At 37.4% G+C, this 21,179-nt stretch overlaps 2 protein-coding genes across 5 annotated transcripts; both read left to right on the top strand.

Moving 5' to 3' along the window:
• The first annotated feature begins 12 nt into the window (after positions 1-12).
• Positions 13-13,465, top strand: LOC306878949 (WAS/WASL-interacting protein family member 1-like). Of its 2 annotated transcripts, XM_079431575.1 has the most exons (10): positions 13-82; positions 346-421; positions 5,884-5,969; positions 8,383-8,512; positions 8,948-9,097; positions 9,342-10,094; positions 10,183-10,392; positions 11,468-11,581; positions 11,771-12,422; positions 12,723-13,465. In XM_079431575.1, exons 3-9 carry the CDS (start codon positions 5,919-5,921, stop codon positions 11,821-11,823), a joined length of 1,461 nt encoding a protein of 486 aa, XP_079287701.1. In that variant the 5' UTR covers positions 13-82; positions 346-421; positions 5,884-5,918; the 3' UTR covers positions 11,824-12,422; positions 12,723-13,465. The 2 variants fall into 2 exon arrangements, with proteins under 2 accessions (XP_079287701.1, XP_079287702.1); XM_079431576.1 differs by lacking the exons at positions 13-82; positions 346-421 and adding an exon at positions 224-277.
• Positions 13,466-13,689: 224 nt separating this feature from the next.
• LOC306878815 (lysosomal cholesterol signaling protein-like) lies at positions 13,690-19,022 on the top strand. 3 transcript variants are annotated; one of them, XM_079431357.1, is made up of 8 exons: positions 13,690-13,868; positions 14,479-14,995; positions 15,893-15,960; positions 16,055-16,158; positions 16,333-16,427; positions 16,530-16,584; positions 16,673-16,810; positions 17,638-19,014. In XM_079431357.1, exons 1-2 carry the CDS (start codon positions 13,856-13,858, stop codon positions 14,739-14,741), a joined length of 276 nt encoding a protein of 91 aa, XP_079287483.1. In that variant the 5' UTR covers positions 13,690-13,855; the 3' UTR covers positions 14,742-14,995; positions 15,893-15,960; positions 16,055-16,158; positions 16,333-16,427; positions 16,530-16,584; positions 16,673-16,810; positions 17,638-19,014. The 3 variants fall into 3 exon arrangements, with proteins under 3 accessions (XP_079287483.1, XP_079287484.1, XP_079287482.1); XM_079431358.1 differs by having other exon boundaries at positions 13,790-13,868; positions 17,691-19,022; XM_079431356.1 differs by having other exon boundaries at positions 13,790-13,868; positions 17,635-19,014.
• The last annotated feature ends 2,157 nt before the right edge of the window (positions 19,023-21,179 follow it).

Below are 21,179 nucleotides of genomic sequence, written 5' to 3'. Positions count from 1 at the left end.
TCTGGAAACGTTGTATCACAGACGAATGTCCCGGATAAAGGGAACGAAGAGTCTGTTGTGTTGGTGGAGGAAGAAAAACTGGGTAAAGAACCGCATTAGGATATATCACGACTTATTCAAAGCATTGAGCTGTACTTCCCTCATTTAAAGAGATGTGATACTGCTGAGACGTACTGAATTATTGCATGCATTGTTAAAGCGATAAGATTTGAATTTTATTTCTGTGCATGTGATGGGTTGTAGACAGCACGCGCTGCGCGGAAACAGTGGGGAGAAGGTATGTGTGTGTGTGTTTTCTGCCATGAAGGAGTGGCTCAAAGCTTGTGTTCCTCTGTGTTTGTGTAGATGCTTCATGATGATGAGATCGTAGCTGCATTTGTTTCATAAGCGCAGGACGCAGAGTAAAAGACTCAAACCACCGGTAAGTGTTTACGCAGCCTGTTGCTTTCTAAAATGCCTGACTCAAGGATCTAATTTGTGACCCGATTTCCCGTGATTCATTTATTGCCGCAAACTTGTAATTATTATGTGAGTTAATTTTTGTTTGGATGAAGTGTTATGTTTAAAACTACTTTTTCATCCACAAAAGCGCAAACGGTGCCAACTTTCAGGGGAAGCAGAGGCTCCCCCACTTCCTGAGTTGCGTGAATATGTGGCAGGGTGAATAAGTCTGTAGTTTAGAAACGCAATAAATCTTAATATTAATTTTTTTCCTGGTAACTAAATCAAACTTCTTTTTTTTACAGTTGTCATGTCACAGTTATTTAAATCAGCTGTAGTAGCAAGCGATTTCTGATTAATGAATGAATCAATAGGAGTCGGATCTTTTCATTGAATCTGTTAAAGTCGTACCGAGCGATTTGTTCACGAACTGAATCGAGTCAGTCAAATACAACGGCTCATCAAACCAATGTATTATCAAAAGGAGATTATTTGGAGTGAACCGAGTATATGTAAATTATTTTTTAGGATTGTGCAATGTCAGTGTAAGTTGTATTTAGGTAAACTACTTTGTGAGCTGAATCATGGCTGATATTCTTATTAAAAACATAATCGAAATTAGCAATAAAACATACATAAAGAGCAATAAATGTGCCTTTCGAGAGACCACCCTATGGCGCAAGGAATTACATAAAAGAATTGATGAGTCTGTTTTAACAGCTTTTTTTTTTTTTAATGAACTGCTCGAAAGAATCGATTCGCGGAAATGATTCGGTCTAGTTGGAGCATGTGGTTCTAATTGACAGGCCATGGGGTCTCCACAGTGATATACAATGCAACTCATATGCTTTCCACTTTTTTTGTTTTTAAACTTTTTTTTTTTTTTGTGAATTGAAGACCACATTATTTTGAGCTGTCAGTGTCACAAGTTATTTCAAACACAGTATCATTGTTTTGCTCTGTTCATTCCTCTTAAATGGGTTTAAGCACATTGTTTGTGTGTTAGTTGGTTTGGGATTGTATGGATTTTTCACATGAAAATGTTTTGATCATTGATGGAAAATGCAAATCTGCTTTCTTGCATTAAAGACTTTGAGACTGCTTATGTCAATGCTAAGTCCTCTTGATTTTTCATGTGGTTTTTACCAAGTGTGAAATGTGACGCTAAACAACTGTTTTTTTAAATCACAGTGAGCTGCTGAGACTGAATATAGGCATGCAGTTTTTAGTAAGAACTTAAGAAGGAACAAGTAATTTTAGGCTGCATAAGTCATACAAATAGAGTTCTCTCTCTAACTTCCTCTCAGCGACAGAAGTACTGTCATAACTTCTACTTCTCTCTTGTCTGGTTTAGTGTTCTATTTGAACAGCGATTCGAAGAGAGTCAGAAATCATGTGACGGGATCTGCGATCATCCATTAGATACAAGCTTGCTCATAGCCAGAGGTGTCAACATTATGAGTTTCAGAAAGGAAGTGGACAGTAAAGACTGCCTACAAAGTGATGGAAAGACAGAGTAAGAGACAGTGGGCACATTATTTGCTCAAGCATGCTCACATTATGTAAGCTGAGCACTTGTAAGCCACTTTTTTGCTTGTGATATGGTATTATAAGCAAGCATTGCAAAGCGTAATTGACAAAAATCCTGCTTTATATCTTGACATGGCACTTTTAAATAAACGAACCTATGGTTCTTTGTGGGTGGCCCCTTCCTGCCTGATTTTGCATTGTGGCTAATGGGCTCCACCCATTTTAAATTTTTTAGGTTAACATTATTTAGTGGGAGCTGGATATATTTAACTTTTCATTGTTGACATTGGCCTTACATTTGGATTCCATAAATTCTGGGTCTTTCGTTGCATCTCAATAGAGTGCAGTGGTGCCCGTCCACTTTTTCAGTGGCGTTGTTTCTGAAAGTGTATTTTTTTTCCATACATTTTTCCCATAGATATTTTTAAAAAGTCTTCATTAAAGCGTTATAAGCCATGACTCAAACCAAGCAGCTACGAGGTGAATCACAACATTACAAACTTTGATTTGACGCAAAAGTGTACTTGAAAATATGACTAAAAGTCAAAGGTACAAGACTGTGTAATTAACAGCTTTAAAAGGAATATGATACAAATGGCTTTATATGACATAATACAAATAATGACATAATCCAATTAAAAACAACAGATAAATATAAAACTGTTGATTTAAAGATGTTGATAGTGCATATAAAAACAATATTTTTAATTTATTGCAAAATATGCATATGTACAAATATTTAAGTAGTTATATTATAGCATTGTTTTGGCTTGATTTGCTTGTTTTGATTCTTTGACTGGTGGAGATTTCTTGCAAAATCAATGATAGTGTAGTTTCTCACCAGGATTTCCTCTGTTAGCACAATTATTTTTATATAGGTTAAATATATAAGTGCTGACAGCTTTAACAAAACCATATACCATTGATTATGAGCCATGTAGCTCACAGTAGTTCTGCCTTTAAAGTTTTACAAGTTATTGTTCAACTGTGAACAATGAATGAGATTTTTTCTTCTGTAACCTGACTGTTGCACCAGTTGTTCAGTCATGATGTACTGTAAATTGGAACTACCTGGAAGGCTAATTTGGCATGGGTTCCTTTGGGATTTTTCGATGGGTTTTTAGAATAGCATTTTCACAATTTGTTCTACAATATAAATTACACACATACGTCAGATGTGAAAGCTGCAAGTTTCACTTACTATTTAGAACACTAGCCCTCGGTTTCACAGACAAGTAACCCTAGTCCTAGACTAAAATGTAAGTCTGAGCTGTTTCAAATGAAATAAACTTGCACTGACTGATCTTAAAATATATCAGTGCCTTTGTTTTGTCTCAAGATGCTCACCAGTAATGCTTTTTTTCTAAGAAACGTTTATAAAAATGACTTAAATGTCCTAATTGAACTATGGCCTAATCCTGGCTTAGTCTAAGCCCTGTCTATGAAACCGGGCCATAATATACAAATTGGGATGAAGGGTTGACTGTCTTGACAGAGGTGAAATGCATTATGTGCTTGTATAAGACACTGGCATACTTAAACACACACTTGGTGCAGACTAATTCCAAAAAGAACACAATGTCCAGCCAAAGTCCCTGTTTTAGACATGATGACATTTCAGACTGCTGGATGTAAAGCACCGTCCGGACAGGGCAGCTGTAGAATGTATATCCAGCATCATATTCTCCATAGTCCATCTCCACTGTTCTCTCTCAAGACACTGGAATGTAAATATAGTCCATGTCCAGGAACTTTTACTGTGCACCTCTTCTATCGTGTCTTCTTCACTTTTTAAAATCCCCTTTCTCAAATCAGGCTGTTCTGAGGTCAGAATGACGTAGTTCTGTACAGGCCGCTCCCACGATAGTTGATTGACAAGGCTGTCTTACCTTAGACCCGCCCTGAGTGAGCTGTCATCCATTCGCCATTGTGTTGACTTCGGTGCAGTGGAAGACAAGAATGTCTCTGATTAAGCGATTGAAGTGTTTAGTTGTTGGATGTAATAATGAACATAGCAGTCGTCATTTACTCCTGACATCTGAGCCGCTGAAGATGCAGAGGATTAACGTTACTTTCGCTTTGAAGTGAATGCGCCGATCCCCGATCTGCCTAAATGCGTCTGTTCGCGCGAATCATTCGTGATCCAGCTTTATCCACAGAAGTATAGAGTATAATGTTTTTTTAATGAATCTTTGCAAATCACCTTTCCTAATAACGTGCTAGTTAGCCAGTTTCGCAGCTAAAGTAAACAGTACTGCTCGTCACTCCACGGAAGAGAGGGGTGGGGCGAGCAGAGCTCGTTAGTATTTAAATCAACATGGACTAAAAAATGGCTTGATGAAAACAGAGCTGATTTTGACAGGGTAAAGAAGGTGTTTTTTGCACTGCCATTGAAAAATTTTAACCAAAGTATGTTATAGACTTTTCATTAAGACCCTAAAGAATCATATCAGCTTGTGCAAAATGGGCATCCGATGACCCCTCTAAAATACTTAATCAGCATGGCTCATGAATATTAAATAGGTGATGTAACATTCAACCCTGTCCTAACTGATTTTCTTAATGATAGTTAAATACACTTTTACTGCCAATGGAACCAATTGGCAAAGGCTCCAGCTTGGTTGTTTTACACAGCCTTTTTTCTTTTCACACCACAACTATGCAAAATGAAGCTTTTAAAATGCTGTGATGATTTCCCTAAAGTTTTGAACATTTTTAAAAATGGTTTATGAAGTTATTATGACCCCTGCACTTCTGGGATTTCAAAGCAGTGTTTTGCTGATTTTTGGTTTTATCAGTTACAAAGAACCGTATCATTCAAGATTAGCACAACTTAAATACACAAAATGTTTTTTTATTTATTTCTGCACAGCATCAGGAAGTTTGCACATTTCACAGTGAGCAGAACGTTTGCCAAACTGACTGAATGTTCGCTTACTTCTGAATAAAAATACCTGAGAGAGGGAGAGAGAGAGAGAGAGAGGAAGTGAAAGAAAGAGCGAGAAATTTAGTGTAATGTGGATGTCTGTAAGACTCCCTTGAGTGATCTTGATGATGAAAGAGCAGACGTTTTAAAGAGCTTGTAAACTGTGTTTCCGTGTATTAGTGTGTTGATTTGTTCCCTTTGAGTCTCATTTGTGTTCCCACTTCTGGTTTTAAACCTTTTGTTGTTTCTTTGTCACCTTTGTCTGGATGATAGTAACGCATGTGGATGTGTGTTTGTCAAAGAGAGAATGAGAAGTGAGAGGTATATTGCTGTAGCTCTTCCTGTTTATGATCTCTTCCGGATGTCAGCAGTGAGAGGCCTTTATAAAAGTTGAAGCTTGTAATTGTTGTCATTGCTGTATTATGAGTGTATGAGGGAATATTATAAAAACTAGTCTATTACAGTAAGCTTTCTATATCTCAGAAATTACCTTCTTTTTTGTTACAGTCTTTCCCACAATAAGAAATCTGGGTATATTGCATAATAGGATATTTCAAGACTCACTACTTACTGTCAAACCCATTCAAAACTTTGCGGCTGTGCGAGACCACTTTAGTATGGTCATGTGGTGTGGTTTAGCGATTTAGTGAATGCTTCAGGCCTGTTTTTTTTTTTTTTTTTAAACCTGAAAAGTTTGATGATGGTTCTATTCATGCCACAGTTGGGTTTCCTGTTAGTGGTGATCAAGCACCACTAATATTATTACAAGGTCAAAGTTAATGAGCTCAATGACACATGAATGATATAATCCATGATAAAAAAAAAGTATTTTTTCGAATATAGTTTAAAACACCAGTGCCAAATGTCTTAGGAATTTACACTTTGTATTCATGTTGGTTTCGTATGGTTTTGAAAAACCTTTGAAATAAAAAATATGAATATGAATTTAAAATATGAAATGTATAAATTATCTTTCTGTTTGTCAGGTCTCAGTGAGAGGAGTTTACAACAAGGAGAAAAAATGCCGGTACCTCCTCCACCTCCCCCTCCCCCACCCCCCACCCTCTCTCAGGTACACACACACACACTAAATACACTACACAACTTTAGAGAGAAAAACTGGGCATCGTACACTAAATGATCACACATGACCATTTCTGTACACAATAACCTCACACAGAAACAAGTATCTAGTTGCTATGAGAGGCGTGACAAATGGAAACAATATGTGACCCTGGACCACAAGACCAGTCTTAAATTCCTGGAATAGCCAAAAATACATTGTATGGGTCAACATTATTGATTTTTCTTTTATGCCAAAAATTATTTGGACGTTAAGTAAAGATCATGTTCCATGAAGATATTTAGTAGATTTCCTTCTTTAAATATATCAAAACTTAATTTTTGATTAGTAATATGCATTGCTAAGAACTTAATTTGGACAACTTTAAAGGTGATTTTCTCAATATTTAGATTTTTTTGCACCCTCAGATTCCAGATTTTCAAATAGTTGTATTTCGGCCAAATATTGTCCTATCCTAACAAACTGTACATCAAATGAAAGCTTATTTATTCAAAAATCTCAATTTACCCTTATGACTGGTTTTGTGGTCACATACAAGGTAATCTCAAAAAATTTGAATATCGTGAAAAACTGCATTTGTTTTGTAACTTATTTCAAAAAGTTAAACTTTCATATATATATTTTAGATTAATTACATGTAAAGTAAGACATTTCAAAAGTTTTGTTTTAATTTTGATGATTAGAGCTTACAGCTCATGAGTCAAAATCCAGTATCTCAAAATATTAGAATATTTCCTAAGATCAATCAAAAAAAGGATTTGTAAAGCAGAAAAGTTCAAATTCTTTAAAGTATGTTCATTTATGCACTCAATACTTGGCCGGGGCTCTTTTAGCACAAACTCCAGCATCAGTGAGGAATGGCATGGAAGCGATCAGCCTGTGGCTCTGCTGAGGCACTATTGAGCCTTCAGCTCGTCTGTATTGTTGGATCGACTGTTTCTCATCTTTCTCTTGAAAATATCCCATAGATTCCATATGGGGATAAAGTCAGGCATGTTGGCTGGCCAATCAAGCACAGTAATATCATGATCAGCAAACCACTTGGAAGTGGTTGTGGCACTGTGGACAGGTGTTAAAGTCCTGCTGGAAAAGCAAATCAGCATCTCCATAAAGCTTGTCAGCAGATGGAAGCATAAAGTGCTCCAAAATTTCCTGGTAGACGACTGCATTGACTTTGGACTTGATAAAACACAGTGGACCAACACCAGCAGACGTCACGGCACCCCAAATCATCACTGACTGTGGAAACTTCAAACTGGACTTCAAGCAGCTTGGGTTCTGTGTCTCTCCAGTCTTCATCCAGACTCCAGACCTTGATTTCCAAATGAAATGCAAAATTAAAATTTATCTGAAAAGAGGACTTTGGACCATTGAGCAACAGTCCAGTTCTTTTTCTCCTCAGCCCAGGTAAGACGCTTCTGACATTGTTTCTGTTTCAGAAGTGGCTTGGTAGCCCTTTTCCTGAAGACGTCTGAGCGTGGTGACTCTTGATGCACTGACTCCAGCTTCAGTCCACTCCTTGTGAAGCTCTCCCAAGTGTTTGAATCAGCTTTGCTTGACCGTATTCTCAAGCTTACGGTTATCCCTGTTGCTTGTGCACCTTTTCCTACCCAATTTCTTCCTTCCAGTCAACTTTGCATTTAAAATGCTTTGATACAGCACTCTGTAAACAGCCTCACCTTTCAGTAATGACCCTCTGTGACTTACCCTCTTTGTGGAGGGTGTCAATGATTGTCTTCTGGACCACTGACAAGTCAGCAATCTTCCCTATTATCGTGGTTTCAAAGAACAAGAGATACCCTGAATTTATACTGTAGAGATGGTCGTTTAATGAAACTCAAATATAAATATTCTAATATATTGAGATTCTGGATTTTGACTTTCATGAGCTGTAAGCTCTAATCATCAAAATTAAAAAAAATTAAAAAAAATGAAATGTCTTACTTTACATGTTATGAATGTAAAATATATATGAAAGTTTTACTTTTTGGAATAAGTTATAAGTTTTAAGTTAATACGTTTTTCACGATATTCAGATTTTTTGAGATGTACCTGTATGTGATCTAAAATCGGATCAAAATATCAAGCATGTTATAAATATGGATGGACTGGATGAAATAATAGTCTGAAGCTAAAATAAACCTGAGACTGGGCCCATCATACACTTTTATATTCTGTCAAATCGGAAAAAAAAAAAAAGTTATTGACATTTAACTGGACTTTCCAAAATCTGCAGACTGGCTTTGACTTTTGCTAAATGTTGTCGACTCTTCTAGACTGCAAATTAGGGCAAAAATCTAGGCAAGTCACACAGTGTATTCCAGTCTTAAGTGGTAAAGCAATGGGGCACCAATGCTTTAATGATTTCTACAGAAAATATCTTTGCTTCTGTTTCTCACAGGCAAACACTGAGAAGCCTGTCTTAAATAAATCGGCGCAGCAGGGCAGGAATGCTCTGCTGTCGGACATCAGCAAAGGAGCAAGGCTAAAGAAGGCGGTTACTAATGACCGTAGCGCCCCCATACTTGACAGTAAGAACCAGCACCTTATGGAGTTATACTGGCTATGTTTGTCTATGCGCCAAAACTAGGGTGACCATACGTACCATTTTTCCCGGATACGTCCTGGCCAGGATTTCTATATTGCTTCGATTCAAAGTACCTCGAGAGCATTTCAAAAACATATGGAACCGATGTCATACAACGATCGGTCTGCACACGCAAACAAAGCCAAATCCTAGATATTTTAGGCAGTATATTTAATGGCACATATGGTCACCCTAGCCACAGCAGTCACAATTTAATTATATGAGACACATATATTTAAACAGATTTTGTTTTATGCTACTGTACTTTCGAAACTCATCTGTGTGTTTGTGATTTTTGCATGTAAAATGAGTAGCAACACTTATTGGTTGCGGATTTGCTCTCCAGTCCAAAATATTAAATACATGTTTGTTTTGACAGAACCCAAAGGTGGCGGTGGAGGAGGAGGCGGGCCTGGAGGAGGAGGGGGAGGTGGAGGTGGAGGAGGGGGAGGGTTTGGAGGTGGAGCTCCAGCTGGTCTGGGTGGGCTCTTCCATGGAGGCATGCCAAAGCTGCGCTCCACTCGAGATGGTAATAACACACACATGTATGTCAAACATATATCTAAAGCTTGCTACATACTACTACTGTGTACTTACTCGTTCCAACTCATTCATTCAACAGAGTATAGAAATTTTGGCCAATCCCAATGATGGACCTTATATATTCAATCATAAAATATAATATTTAGTTTAGAAAACTGAGAAATTATTTAAATAAAGACCTTGCATTTGTTGGATTATCTCTTTATATTAGATTATTTGCTCCCTTTCAGACTCTAGTAGTGTCAGGCCTCCAGTTCTGCCACCTGGTGCTCGTAGCTCTGGTCCACGGCCCTTCGGAGGAGGATCTGGCTCCGCCCCTCGTCCACCTCTGCAACGCAGTGAATCCGTTGACCCCCCTCGCCCACGAATGACCCCACCACGTCCTGAAACACCTGGAGGACCTCCTCCACCCCTTCCAAGTGCCCCACGGCCCTTTCAGAGTGGGGCACAGAACAGGGGACCACCCTCACTTCCAGGGACTCCTCGTCTTGGTTCCGCACCAACCCCTCCACCTCCAAACCCTCCTGGACGACAGTCTGCACCACCACCAGTGCCAGCTGCATTTGGTCGTCCTCCTTCCATTCCTTCGCCCTCGGCTGGTCATGCTGGGCGGCCTCCTCCTCCCCCTGCACCTGGTCGAGGTGATGACCGTCCTCCACCTGTTCCCCCTGCTAACCGTTCTTCTTTGCCACTCACTCGGGACAGCCCGCCCCCTCCACTTCCACCATCAGCGAGCAGTAAACCAACTCCTCCTCCAGCTCCTGCTCCTGCCTCTCTGAGGCCACCTGTTAGTGCAGCACCTCCTCTGCCGCCCGGACGCCCAAGCCCGTCTACTCCTGAGGAGCATATGCCACGCCTTCCTGAACGGAACCTGTCACTTGGCTCGCATCCTCCTGCCCCTCCACCTGGGCGATCCGGACCCCTTCCTCCACCTCCCTCTGAGAGACCGCCCGCATTGGGCCGGAATGCAGGTGGACGAACAGGTAGAGGAGGAGTTACAGGTTCTTGCAGGATAATCTGAAATTCACCTGTTTGAACATTTAGAATATGTCTTTGTCTGTATTTCCTCAGGTCCTCTTCCACCTCCACCTCCTTCTGGCCGTCCAGGAGGAGGAAGTGTGAGGTCATCACCAGCCCCTCCTCCACCGAACAGACCAGGTGTGGAGCCTCACCGTGGTGGAAGTAGACCACCGCTCCCCCCAGACAGACCCTCCTCTGGATCTCTGCCCCCTCCTCCCCCACCTATGGGCAATGGATACCACAATCAGGGACATCATATAGGTATTGTGACTTTCCTTTATGCTTGTTCAAGAGTCTTGCAGAGTTTACCGAGAATAAATATCATCTATTTTGTTGTTTTGTATTGGTGCAATTCACCAGAAAGTAAAGATACACTACACCCAGCCATTTGCTTGATGAACATTTAATCTCAAAACCATTGGCATTAATAATTAATTGGTTGTTCCTTTGCTGCTATCCTATGCTCCCATTCAGACATTAGAGCATCAGGGATAGTGTTGGATATCGGGCATTGGAGTCTGGTTTGCAGGCCATGTTCCATTTCGTCCCAATGCTGTTGAGATCTGGACTTGTCTAGTCTGATTCTTCCACACCAGACTCAGTAGACCATTTTACTGGTGGCATCTTAAGCCTGTGCCATACTCAGGAGACTGTGTGATGAAATGTTATGTACCTTTTAGCAGTGTAGCAGTGGGTGTGGTTGAAATGGCTAAATCGTTTAATTATAAGGGGCACATACTTTTGGACATGTAACATCATAGGCAAATATTGCTACCTTGTGGATCAACTAATTGAGTAACTAACACAAGATCCCAGAGTTGCGGTTATCTCATAATCTCCTCCCTGTACATGTGCAGGATGCATGTCTTATGAAATGTAAGTCATATGCACTGTACACATACCCTAAAATATGTGTAAAAGTTTATTTTGGGGCTGAACTAACCAAGAATTTAATCAGCTTAGAACAATAGTCTCACAGTTTTAACTACAGATCAAATAATAAAAATACTTGAATGGAAAAATAAATGAAAAGGCTTTTACATAAATAGTTCACATTACTACTTTGAAACTTCAGAATGCCTTCCCTTATATGCTTCTGTTCTTCTGCATTACTGTAAAAATATTGTTAGTTTGTTTTTACAAACTGAGGGATGAGTCAAATTGTATTGCATTTCACATATGTTTTCAACAGAACATGTATTGACCATCACCCATGCATATTCCTTGTCATTTTATATACTCCTATTGAGCTGTAAATAACACTCTAAGTAGCTTAGATTTGTATGTAGATTGTGCTACAGATTCATGGTGTGTGCATTTGATTTGTTTCTCCAAGATGAGTGGGAATCACGCTTCACGTTCCGACCTGTATCGGATCTTCCACCCCCAGAGCCCTACATTGCTTGTCAGAAGACCTATCCCAGCAAAATGGCCAGGCATGAAAGCCGAGGTAACCAATCACAGCTGTTTTCTCTCTCATTTTATCCGTTTTTGTTGCTATGCACATAGACAAAACTGACCCACAGCTGTTGCTTCCACATGCCAATAATACTTCAAATAACATTCAGTGCTTTCAGCACAATCGTGGTCTTACCCATTTGTTTATGTGTCTCTGTTTGCATATTTCTGTCTGTTTCAGGTTCAGGAAAGAAAGAGCGAGGGGCACCTCCCCTGCCCCCCATACCTAGGTGAAAGAAACTGTTGTCTCAGGGCCTGACAATCCTTCCCTTACCCAATTATCTTATTTTCTCTGGTACTGTCTGTTTTTGATATTATTCTGCCAGAGTCATAAAAGAACTATAAAAAATAACAACATATTACAGACAACTTATCTTTTATAATATTTTGTTTTTGTCTGCTTTAGAGATTAAAACATAATGGCTATTATGACTATGTCAAGTGATGAGCTTTACAGTGATACTACAGCTATTTTTTACTTTATTTTGAGTGTTTTTCTGAGTATGATGAGTTATTGCAGCAGTTCATTGGCCTTCGGGAGAGTGTGAATGTTATGGCTTTTTGGCGGTCCTTGACACATACACGCAAATGGCCATTCCCTTAGATAATGGTGCAGCCATTTATAGAGCCACATAGGGCATCAGTGTTTGTTAGACAGTCCTTGATGTTATTATACTTTGAGAAGGAGTGCAACATTTTCATTAAAGCATTTTGATGTGTTGTGGCGCCCCCTACCTTCCTGTCTTCATACAACACGGTAGTTACATAGCATTGACATTTCAAGCCCTAAAATGTAAAATATCAGGTAGCTAGAACAATATCAGACTGAAAAAGTAACTTAAAATATTAAAGGAGTATGTGTTTGCTTTAGTACCTGTATGTGTGTGTATATGTGGCGATAAGAGCCAGAATGATATACAGAATGCTAAAATCTCTCCAGTAAGCAGTTGCAGTTTGTCAGTACTCTGTTGCAGATTGATTTGTTCACATATGCAGTCCCTGATGTGAAAATAGCAAGGACTGAGTTTATTGGAAAATGTAGATGTCATTTATTAAAGCCTCTTTAGATTCCCCCCCCCCATTTAAACAAGCCCGAGAGCAGACATTGTAAAGGACTGATCTTTAAATGAAAGATGATTTGCCATAAAATCCCATGCAGGTGGGTGTTTTTGTGTATTATGAGATTGTATCTGTGTTGATGTAAGAGAAAAAGACAAAAAAGTGTTTAAGAAGTGTTATATTTTTATGATATATGTATGCACTCGCTTGTTTTGTTGATGATTGCTCAGTATTATGTTGCCTTATGTATATTTCTCAGATGTGTGCTGTTATATTTGCTTAAAGCACTTGACTAAAAGCATATTCAATAAGTGTATCATACCTTCAATTAAATTTCATTTGTTTTCTTCATTTATATACTTTGAAAAGAATCAAGAAGCCGAGCAATGGCTTGGTTTATGCTGCCTTGTGTTTGTTTACATAAAGAGATGACGGCCTTTTAATGATACATTAAAAAGGAAAATTACAGTGATATATGCAATGTAGCATAACATCTGAAGCATCTTGAATTTATTAGAGGAGAGAGATGATTGCACAGCCAAAAAGTAACAATATTTGCCACCAGCATTATTAGTAATACTAAAGGCCTCTGATTTATGTTCTGTTCGCACGTCACTGACAATGTTGTGTGACCAGATGTTTAATGTGGTACTTTAGATGTTTTCTTTGTGCATGTAATGCACATTTCAGTTTCATACAACATATGTTGTTTAATTTGCATATTTACTTTATAACAAACAGTCTTTTGCTATTCTGGTGTGCCAAATATGTTGTTTTCTAAATAAATATTCAAGTGAAGCTGGATTTTGCCTTTCATAAAAAAATAACGCATTTCAGTACGCAGTTCTTTTTAAGCTCTTCTTATACTTTCAGTAGACAATTGTTTATGTATTTTGTAAGCATATTCTTTGTAACTTCAGTGCACTTTATGAATGAAAAGAAACCTGCCATTTAAAAAAAAAAAGTACGTGGTCAACAAGGCAAAATAACGCCCATCCACTAGCCCGCAGGACTCTGGCCAATCACTTGAGAATGCGCCATGAATATCAGCATTTAGTCTACATTTCTACCAATCAGCGACATCACCAGACGAAATAATAGCGGGGTTTGCAACGACACAGGCGGGCTCACGCGTCAGTCATTCAGTGACATTGAAAGTAACGGAGTCCCGAAGCGCTGGAGGTGCTGCTGTGAGCAAAGGGAAAGCATGGATGTTTCGGGTGAGTTTTTCTTTTACAACATGATATTCAATCCATGCATCGATCATATCGACACGTGAACACACGGTACGTCATCGACAACAGTCATATTTCTGTTATTTTCGCAAGGTAAGACTGAAACCTTTGTAGTACAGATGACAAATGTAGCTGATTTGACTGCATTCAATGGCCTTGTTTATCATAAGAAATAACATCTTTGTTAATTTATTTTAAGAATTCAAATAATATACCACTGTGTGTGTGTATAATACTATAATATATTAATATAATATACTATACTTTAATAATCTAATACTATAATTTATATAGAAGATATATATATATGTGTGATTTGCAATTAGATATTTAATTTATTCATTTTATGTGTTGCTTTATTTGAATTCTGTTTTATTGTTAAAACAAGTTACAGCAATACCATTTTTTAAATTATATTAATATAATGTATTTTTATAGCTGGTCCTTAGCAGCTACAATTTCATAAACATTTGCTAGAAAACAGTGGCATATAGGGCAGCAGTTCTTTTGTTGTGCCCTGGCTTTGCATCTCTCAGATGTTTTTTTCCCCTCGGTCTGTTTTTTTTATTCCTAGCTTTCTGATTTTCACCATTAGATCATCTCTCAGTGGCCCCTGTCAACCTCATCATCATGGAGGGCCAGTATGTCACCATTCATGGCCTTAACATCACTCACAGCCCTCTTGGAGCACCAACCATGTCTATCGACAAACTTTTCCCAGCTCTGCTGGAGTGCTTTGGCATCATCCTGTGTGGCTATGTGGCGGGCCGCAGTGACATCATCAGTGTGGGACAGGTCAAAGGCCTGGGAAAGAGAATCACAAATGCATGTCATAATTTCTTTGTGTCTGCCTATTAACTTGTTTCTTCCCCCCACCGCCCTTTCATTCTCTCTTTCTCTTCAGATTGTGTGTACTGTGGTAGTTCTGGGCTGCAGCATCATGCTGGGTGGTCTGTCTTTGATGATATTTAGCCGAGGGACCCAGGAGGAGCAGAACTATCAAGCCCTAGATCAGAACTCCATGACAGCCACAACAGAACATGTGAGACAACCCCAGACAGAGAACCAGCACTCATCTGAGCTAGAGCAAACCTATAGCAGCCTCAACACAGGTAACTGTATATTTCTGGTGTATGCATGTGCATATATTCAGTATTGGGGAGCTAAAAGTAGGAAAGCAACTAACTTAAAGGGATAGTTCACCCATAAATAAAAGTTTTTTGCTCACATTTATGCCATTCCAAACCTGACTGCCATTCTTTCTTATGCGGAACATAAAATATATTTTAAAGAATGTTTAAAACTGTTTTTGTCTGTGTAATAAAAGTTGACGCGGTTCAAAACAACATTGGACCCAAATGACTTTCACTGTATGGACAAAAAAAAAAAAACACTGACACATTGAATAAATGTAAGTAATGTTAAATTTTAATTTTGTAATGAACTATGCCTTTAAAGAAATAGTTCACCAAAAAAAATTAAAATGTGCTGAAAAAGTGTACACTCTAAGGCCATCCAAGATGTATATGTGTTTGTTTTATCATCAGAACAAATTTGGAAAAATTTAGAATTACATCACTTAAATCATGTGCAGTGAATGGGTACCGTCAGAATGAGATTCCAAACAGCTGATCAAAACATCTCAATGATTCACAAGTAAACCAAACAACTCTAGTCCATCAATTAACATCTTGTGAAGTGAAAAGTTGCATGTTTGTAAGAAGCAAATCTATCATTAATTGATTATTGTGGATTATTGTGATATTTTGGTTAGTTGTGTGAGCTCATTCTGATGGCACCCATTAACTGCAGAGGATCCATTTGTGAACAAGTGATGTAATGCAAAATTTCTCCCAATCTCTTTCAGTAAAGAAACAAACTCATCTACATCTTGGATAGCCGGAGGGTGGTTTTCATTTTTGGGTGAACTATTCCTTTTAGTAAGGTGACAGTACTGCATATATTTCTAGAGTGTATGTGTAGTATAACTTCTCCTTTGTTGTTGAAAGATGTTTGTTGCAGTGAACCCATGCCAGATATGATAGTTGGGCATCTTAATGACTCACCAGTGCCTTCAGCAGGTTGACATATTTTTTTATTTAATTTTTATCCATTGTCAAATTATTAAATAAAGTTTCATCAGGGAAAATAAAATTGTGTTTCTCTTCTAGGGATTTTCCTGAGTGAGGCGTCAAGCTCTTCACGTGAGCAGGAGGAGAGATAGATAGCTCGACATGTGCTCCTCTGCCTGCTCCTCGTTGTCAGCATGCTGGCTGTATGTCCACTCCACATACTCTATGAGAAAAACACACACTCCCAAAAAACACATACATACACATGCATAATGAAGTAAGCACCATGAAGCATTGTAAATTATACTCTGACCACTATTTTCAACATCCTCCTAAAATCTTTTTTATATTTGGGACTGTTTATTTGTATAATTCAGAACCTGTCCAGCTGTCTGTGGTGGTTGTTCAATCTGATCCAGGACGACTTTACCTCGAACTGCAGTTATTTTGTGCTGTAGCCAATTATGGACAGGTGATCACAGTCACACATTTTTCACTGCAAACTTATATAGGCGTAGCTAGATACATCTGAAGATCTGCTGTTAATATTTAAAATGTCCTATTTCTCTATCAGGGTTTTGTTTCCTTTGGAATTTTTGGGTTAGACTTATTCTTCCATTCAAAAAGAGGTGAATCAGCCATGTTTGTGTTATTATTCTATACTCTTATGTGACAATTTTTGGATGTAGCTTCAGCAACAGTGTTCTGTGTTTGTAGGCTGGCTGCTCTGTGTGGTTTTGGTGAAGATGAAAGCCCTGAATCTGCTGCTGTTCCTGAGGAAATACGACTGACCTGTACACAGTTTGTGAGATACCATAAAGATCAGTGCGTTCAGGATATTGTTCGCAATAGAGGGTGAGTGTCAATAATTAATTTAGTATCACTGATATACTGCTACAATTGTCTTTATTTTTACATTGTTTCATATTTTATACATGTCTGTAAAGTTATTTTATACATTTTTATTTCTGGTTTAGTTTTAGTTATTTTATTTCTTCAAGTTAAGCTAAAAGAAAATGAGAAATTATTTCTTGAGAATTATTATATATGACATATTAATACTTTCTTTTATTTAATATACTTCTTTCAATGACAAACATGATTTTATGGTTGTATTTTTTCCTTTTCTGTGTTTGAGATGTTTAATGTTCATATATTTGATCGTTGGTTAAACTGGAATCATTTTTAATTTATAATTTGAAGCAGTATTGTTGCACTGTCCTATAGATGTTTTCTATTGCATTTTCATTTTTGCACTTTCTTTGCGTTTCTCCACATGCCACATTCTCCAGTTTTGGATCACAACACACATATTATTATTAGTATATTTATGGGCCATTTTTATTCATAGTACAGTGTGGACAATAAATTATGGGGAAAGAGATGGAAGCCCACCAAGACATGTATTATTAAATTAATATAGCATAATACAGACCAGTCATATATTTTAGCAATTTGTAGATTTATATTTACACATTTTCTGTGAGGGACTGGTCAGGATGCTCTAGAAAACTAAATAGTGCCACAGTCACAGGTTTACACTGTTGGGGGAATCAACCATAAAGGGGAATCTACATTAAAAGGTTAAGTGTGAAAAAAAAAAAATCACACATTTCATCACACATTTGACATTTCCTGTCCATTTTCTCTTTGATCTGCTTCTCTCACTTTCTTCCTAGTAGGTCTTCTGAATCTCTCACTGGACCCGTTGGTGAATCCTTTCTTTGATTGACAGGTGTACTCACTGGTATATGGGTATTGTTTGGTACACTGGCAGTGAGTTGATTGGCTCCTGTGTGTGGGCGTGGCCAAGACAGAAAGGCGTGGCCTTGCATTCAGGACACAGCTGCAGAAGAGCGGTGTCTTACTCCATGTGACCCATATATATGGCTTCCAATTCCCTGTGATATTGCTTCAAATGTTCCTCCACTTTGTAATGTGACACAAGCCCAAGAAAGAACTAAATAGACTGAACTATGAAACAAGTTGTTCTCTCATCAGTATTTGTTGTACTTCTTGAATTACTATGCATGACATGCAAAGAGCACAGAACTCTCCCTTTATTTCATTCAATAGCCATCAAATTACACACAGACTTGCTCTGTTCCAAATCCCAGTGAGCTGCCTTTGGAGGCAGCATTTTAAGGCATCATAGGCATGCTTCAACAAAAGGCTATTATGAAAGGTGAGTAACGTGGTTATTCTGACTCCTAAGATTAGTAATTTTAGCCCAATTTTAAAGCAGCATAGCATGTAGACTTGGTGGAAAGGCAATCCCAGAATACACTGAGACAATCTTCAGTGAAGAATAAGTCCAAGATGGTGAATGAGGTGAATTAAAAATGTTATTTTGTCCGGTATTTATGGGTATTATTCTTATATATGCTAATGTTAAACACTGTTTAAATCTTGAAAGTTGAGTCTGCTATGCAGTACCCTGTTTGTATGGTGCACAGAGTTGCAATTCTAAATAGTCAACAAGGATGTTGCTTTTTGGAACAGAGCATGAATGTGAACTAATTATTATAATTACATTAATTATGATGAAATGGTCGCTGAAACACTGAAATATGCTGTCTACACAAGTGCTTTAAAAACACTTCTGACTGGGATTTTAATTGTATGCTTTGTGTTACTTGTCAGGCTTGTTTTAATGACAAGACTATACTGCCTTGTAGCAAAGCAATGCAAGACATGTTTACAAACCTAAAACTATCCTACAGAGTTACGTTTTTAGAACGAACTAAGCAGAAATTCAGGACAATCTCTGGAATTTACAATGGGGTCACTCCATTTTCAATCTACAGCATTACTTTATGTACCTTAATGTTGACTAAAGTGAAAATTCTCTTATTAAGCATCTTTTATGTATGTAAATTTGTTTTTCTGGTGTTACTCTATATAGGCGATGGCATTTATGTATAGCATAAATTTAAATCTAGATATGTGAAATGACATTAGAAAGCAGGAGGGCAGTCACTGGTGAAAAGTTATTGTTTATTTCTTTGTTGATGTCATAAATTGTAAAATTTTATGTATAAAAATAAAGTTGTTTTTTTAATTTCTGTAATATTGTTTATACATTACAGTCGAAAGCTGTACCTATTAGATGGCAGCTGCAGAGCAGGTTTTATATGTTTAAAGGGCAATGTTTTAAAAGGCAATTTGATAGCGATTTATTTATATCAGAATTTGGCCCACTGACAATCTCTCAAACAAGTTCTGTAACAGAAACTCAAAACTATTACATGTGGGATGATCTTCAGTGTATATTTTGACTAGTCATAATTACTCAAAATTGTGGAATAGATATCTGGAATTCATATTTTTCTCTAGTCAAATCGGAATTACGACTAGCAGAGCCAGGTGTATTAAATGTTAAAATGGGTTGCCATATCCCTGTGGGCTTCAAATAGTAAATGGAGGGCTACATAGTCATGTCACTCCTCTTTGAGATGCTACTTATTACTTACCTGGTGGGTGTATTATTCAAATTAACATTCAAAGTGATAAATACGAACTAATAAAACAGGAGGCACAACCTCTCAAGAACTCAAGCACAATAGAAATGGTTAATATTTCCTGATCATATATTTCCCTGTTAAAACAGCACATTTTTTGTGTGATTTTTAATATGGCACACCAGTGACAGGAAACATTGAGGACGTGAGAGGATGCTTTGATGCAGCTGTGACAGAATCGTTTTGGACCAGAGCAGCTTTAGCAGGAAGCTCTAGCTTTAGCAGCATCATTGTGAACCCTAACTGGTTGCAGAAGCAGGAACCTTGGTTAAAAGTAATTGCAAGAATGCCTCAGAGAATTGGATTTAGTTCTAAGAATTATGCTTATGCTACGTGTGAATGTGCTCCAAATCATATATTTAATTCAGCTGGAGGTTTACATTTTTTTATTGCGCTGCAACTTTGAGATCTATAAAATCCCTTTAAATTTATAGTTTTCATAAACAGGGTTTTATAAGTTGGTCACATATATAATTATAATTTTTCTCCACATAGCTATTTTATTTGGAACAATAAAAATATTAGATATAAAATCTTTTTTTTTTCACAATTGGTAAAAATATACTTTTAGTCAGTTAACTTTTAGATGATTGGGGTGTCTTTTTTACTTATTAACAATTTATGCAAAAATTTTAATTTCCAGTCACCCCAAGAGAATATGCCATTGTTTTTGGTGCAGTTCCTGATTGTATTATACCTTTAGTCAAGTCTGGTCCTAAAGGTTCTTTAGACTCTCCTCTTTTTGACAACACTAACTTATTTGTTGACCAAAGTCTTCTCAATACCATGTCAAACAAAGACATTCGTTCAGTTATTAATATATTCCAGATCTCTTTACCTGCTTGTGTGAGTTTTTGGAATAACATATTTAGTGATATAGAATGGGAAAAGTTCTGGATTCAGGGACAAAAATTCTTCTTATTTAACAAAGTTGTTGAAGTCTCTATCAAAATGATCAATAATTGCTATCCGGTAAATTACAAACTTGCTAAATTTAACAATAATATTTCCCCCAATTGCTCCTTTTGCTTTCAGTCTGAAGAAACAATCAATCCTTTATTTTGGGACTGTGCTTATTGTAAAGTGTTCTGGATTGACTTTTCCAATTTTGTTAAAAAATATTTATATCCAAACTTTTGTGTAACTTCAAAAATTGAGCTTTTTTGTTACTCTTCGAATTTAGACCCCTCTCACTGCAAATGAATCTATTGCTATTTCTTGCTCAATTTTACATTCATAAATGTAAAATTTCAAAGAAAACTCCTTACTTTTTTATTTTCAGGAAAGAATTTGATGTGTATGTAAACTCTAAAGAAACTCTAATAATTCTATTGCATGTTAGACTCTTTCATGGTGTGAGTCTTATTGTCTTTTGGTCTTATTTTGTCTTTGTTGTTCTTTTATTACATAATAATAATAATAACAATAATAAACAATGCAAATGTGGCTGAACAATCATGTAACTTAACTATTTGTCTCAAAACCTAACAGTTAGTGAGATACTTCACAATCAGGGAAACAACTAGACTCGTTAGAATTCAAAATTACTTTCCAAGTATCTTTAGAAGTGTGTGATCATATTTAAAGTTTGAATTTTTCTCTCTTGTTTGGTTTCTCAGTGGCTCCTTATGCGTTTACGTCATCTCGTATGCGTTTACCTTAACGTCATTACATCGTAAATCGTTTCGACCAATCACAATGTG

This window comes from Barbus barbus (genome assembly GCF_936440315.1).
Source record: "Barbus barbus genome assembly, chromosome: 13".
NCBI classification, from domain to species: domain Eukaryota; kingdom Metazoa; phylum Chordata; class Actinopteri; order Cypriniformes; family Cyprinidae; genus Barbus; species Barbus barbus.
Note: the sequence above shows the minus strand (reverse complement) of the source record. Positions and strands in the feature narration are given on the sequence as shown.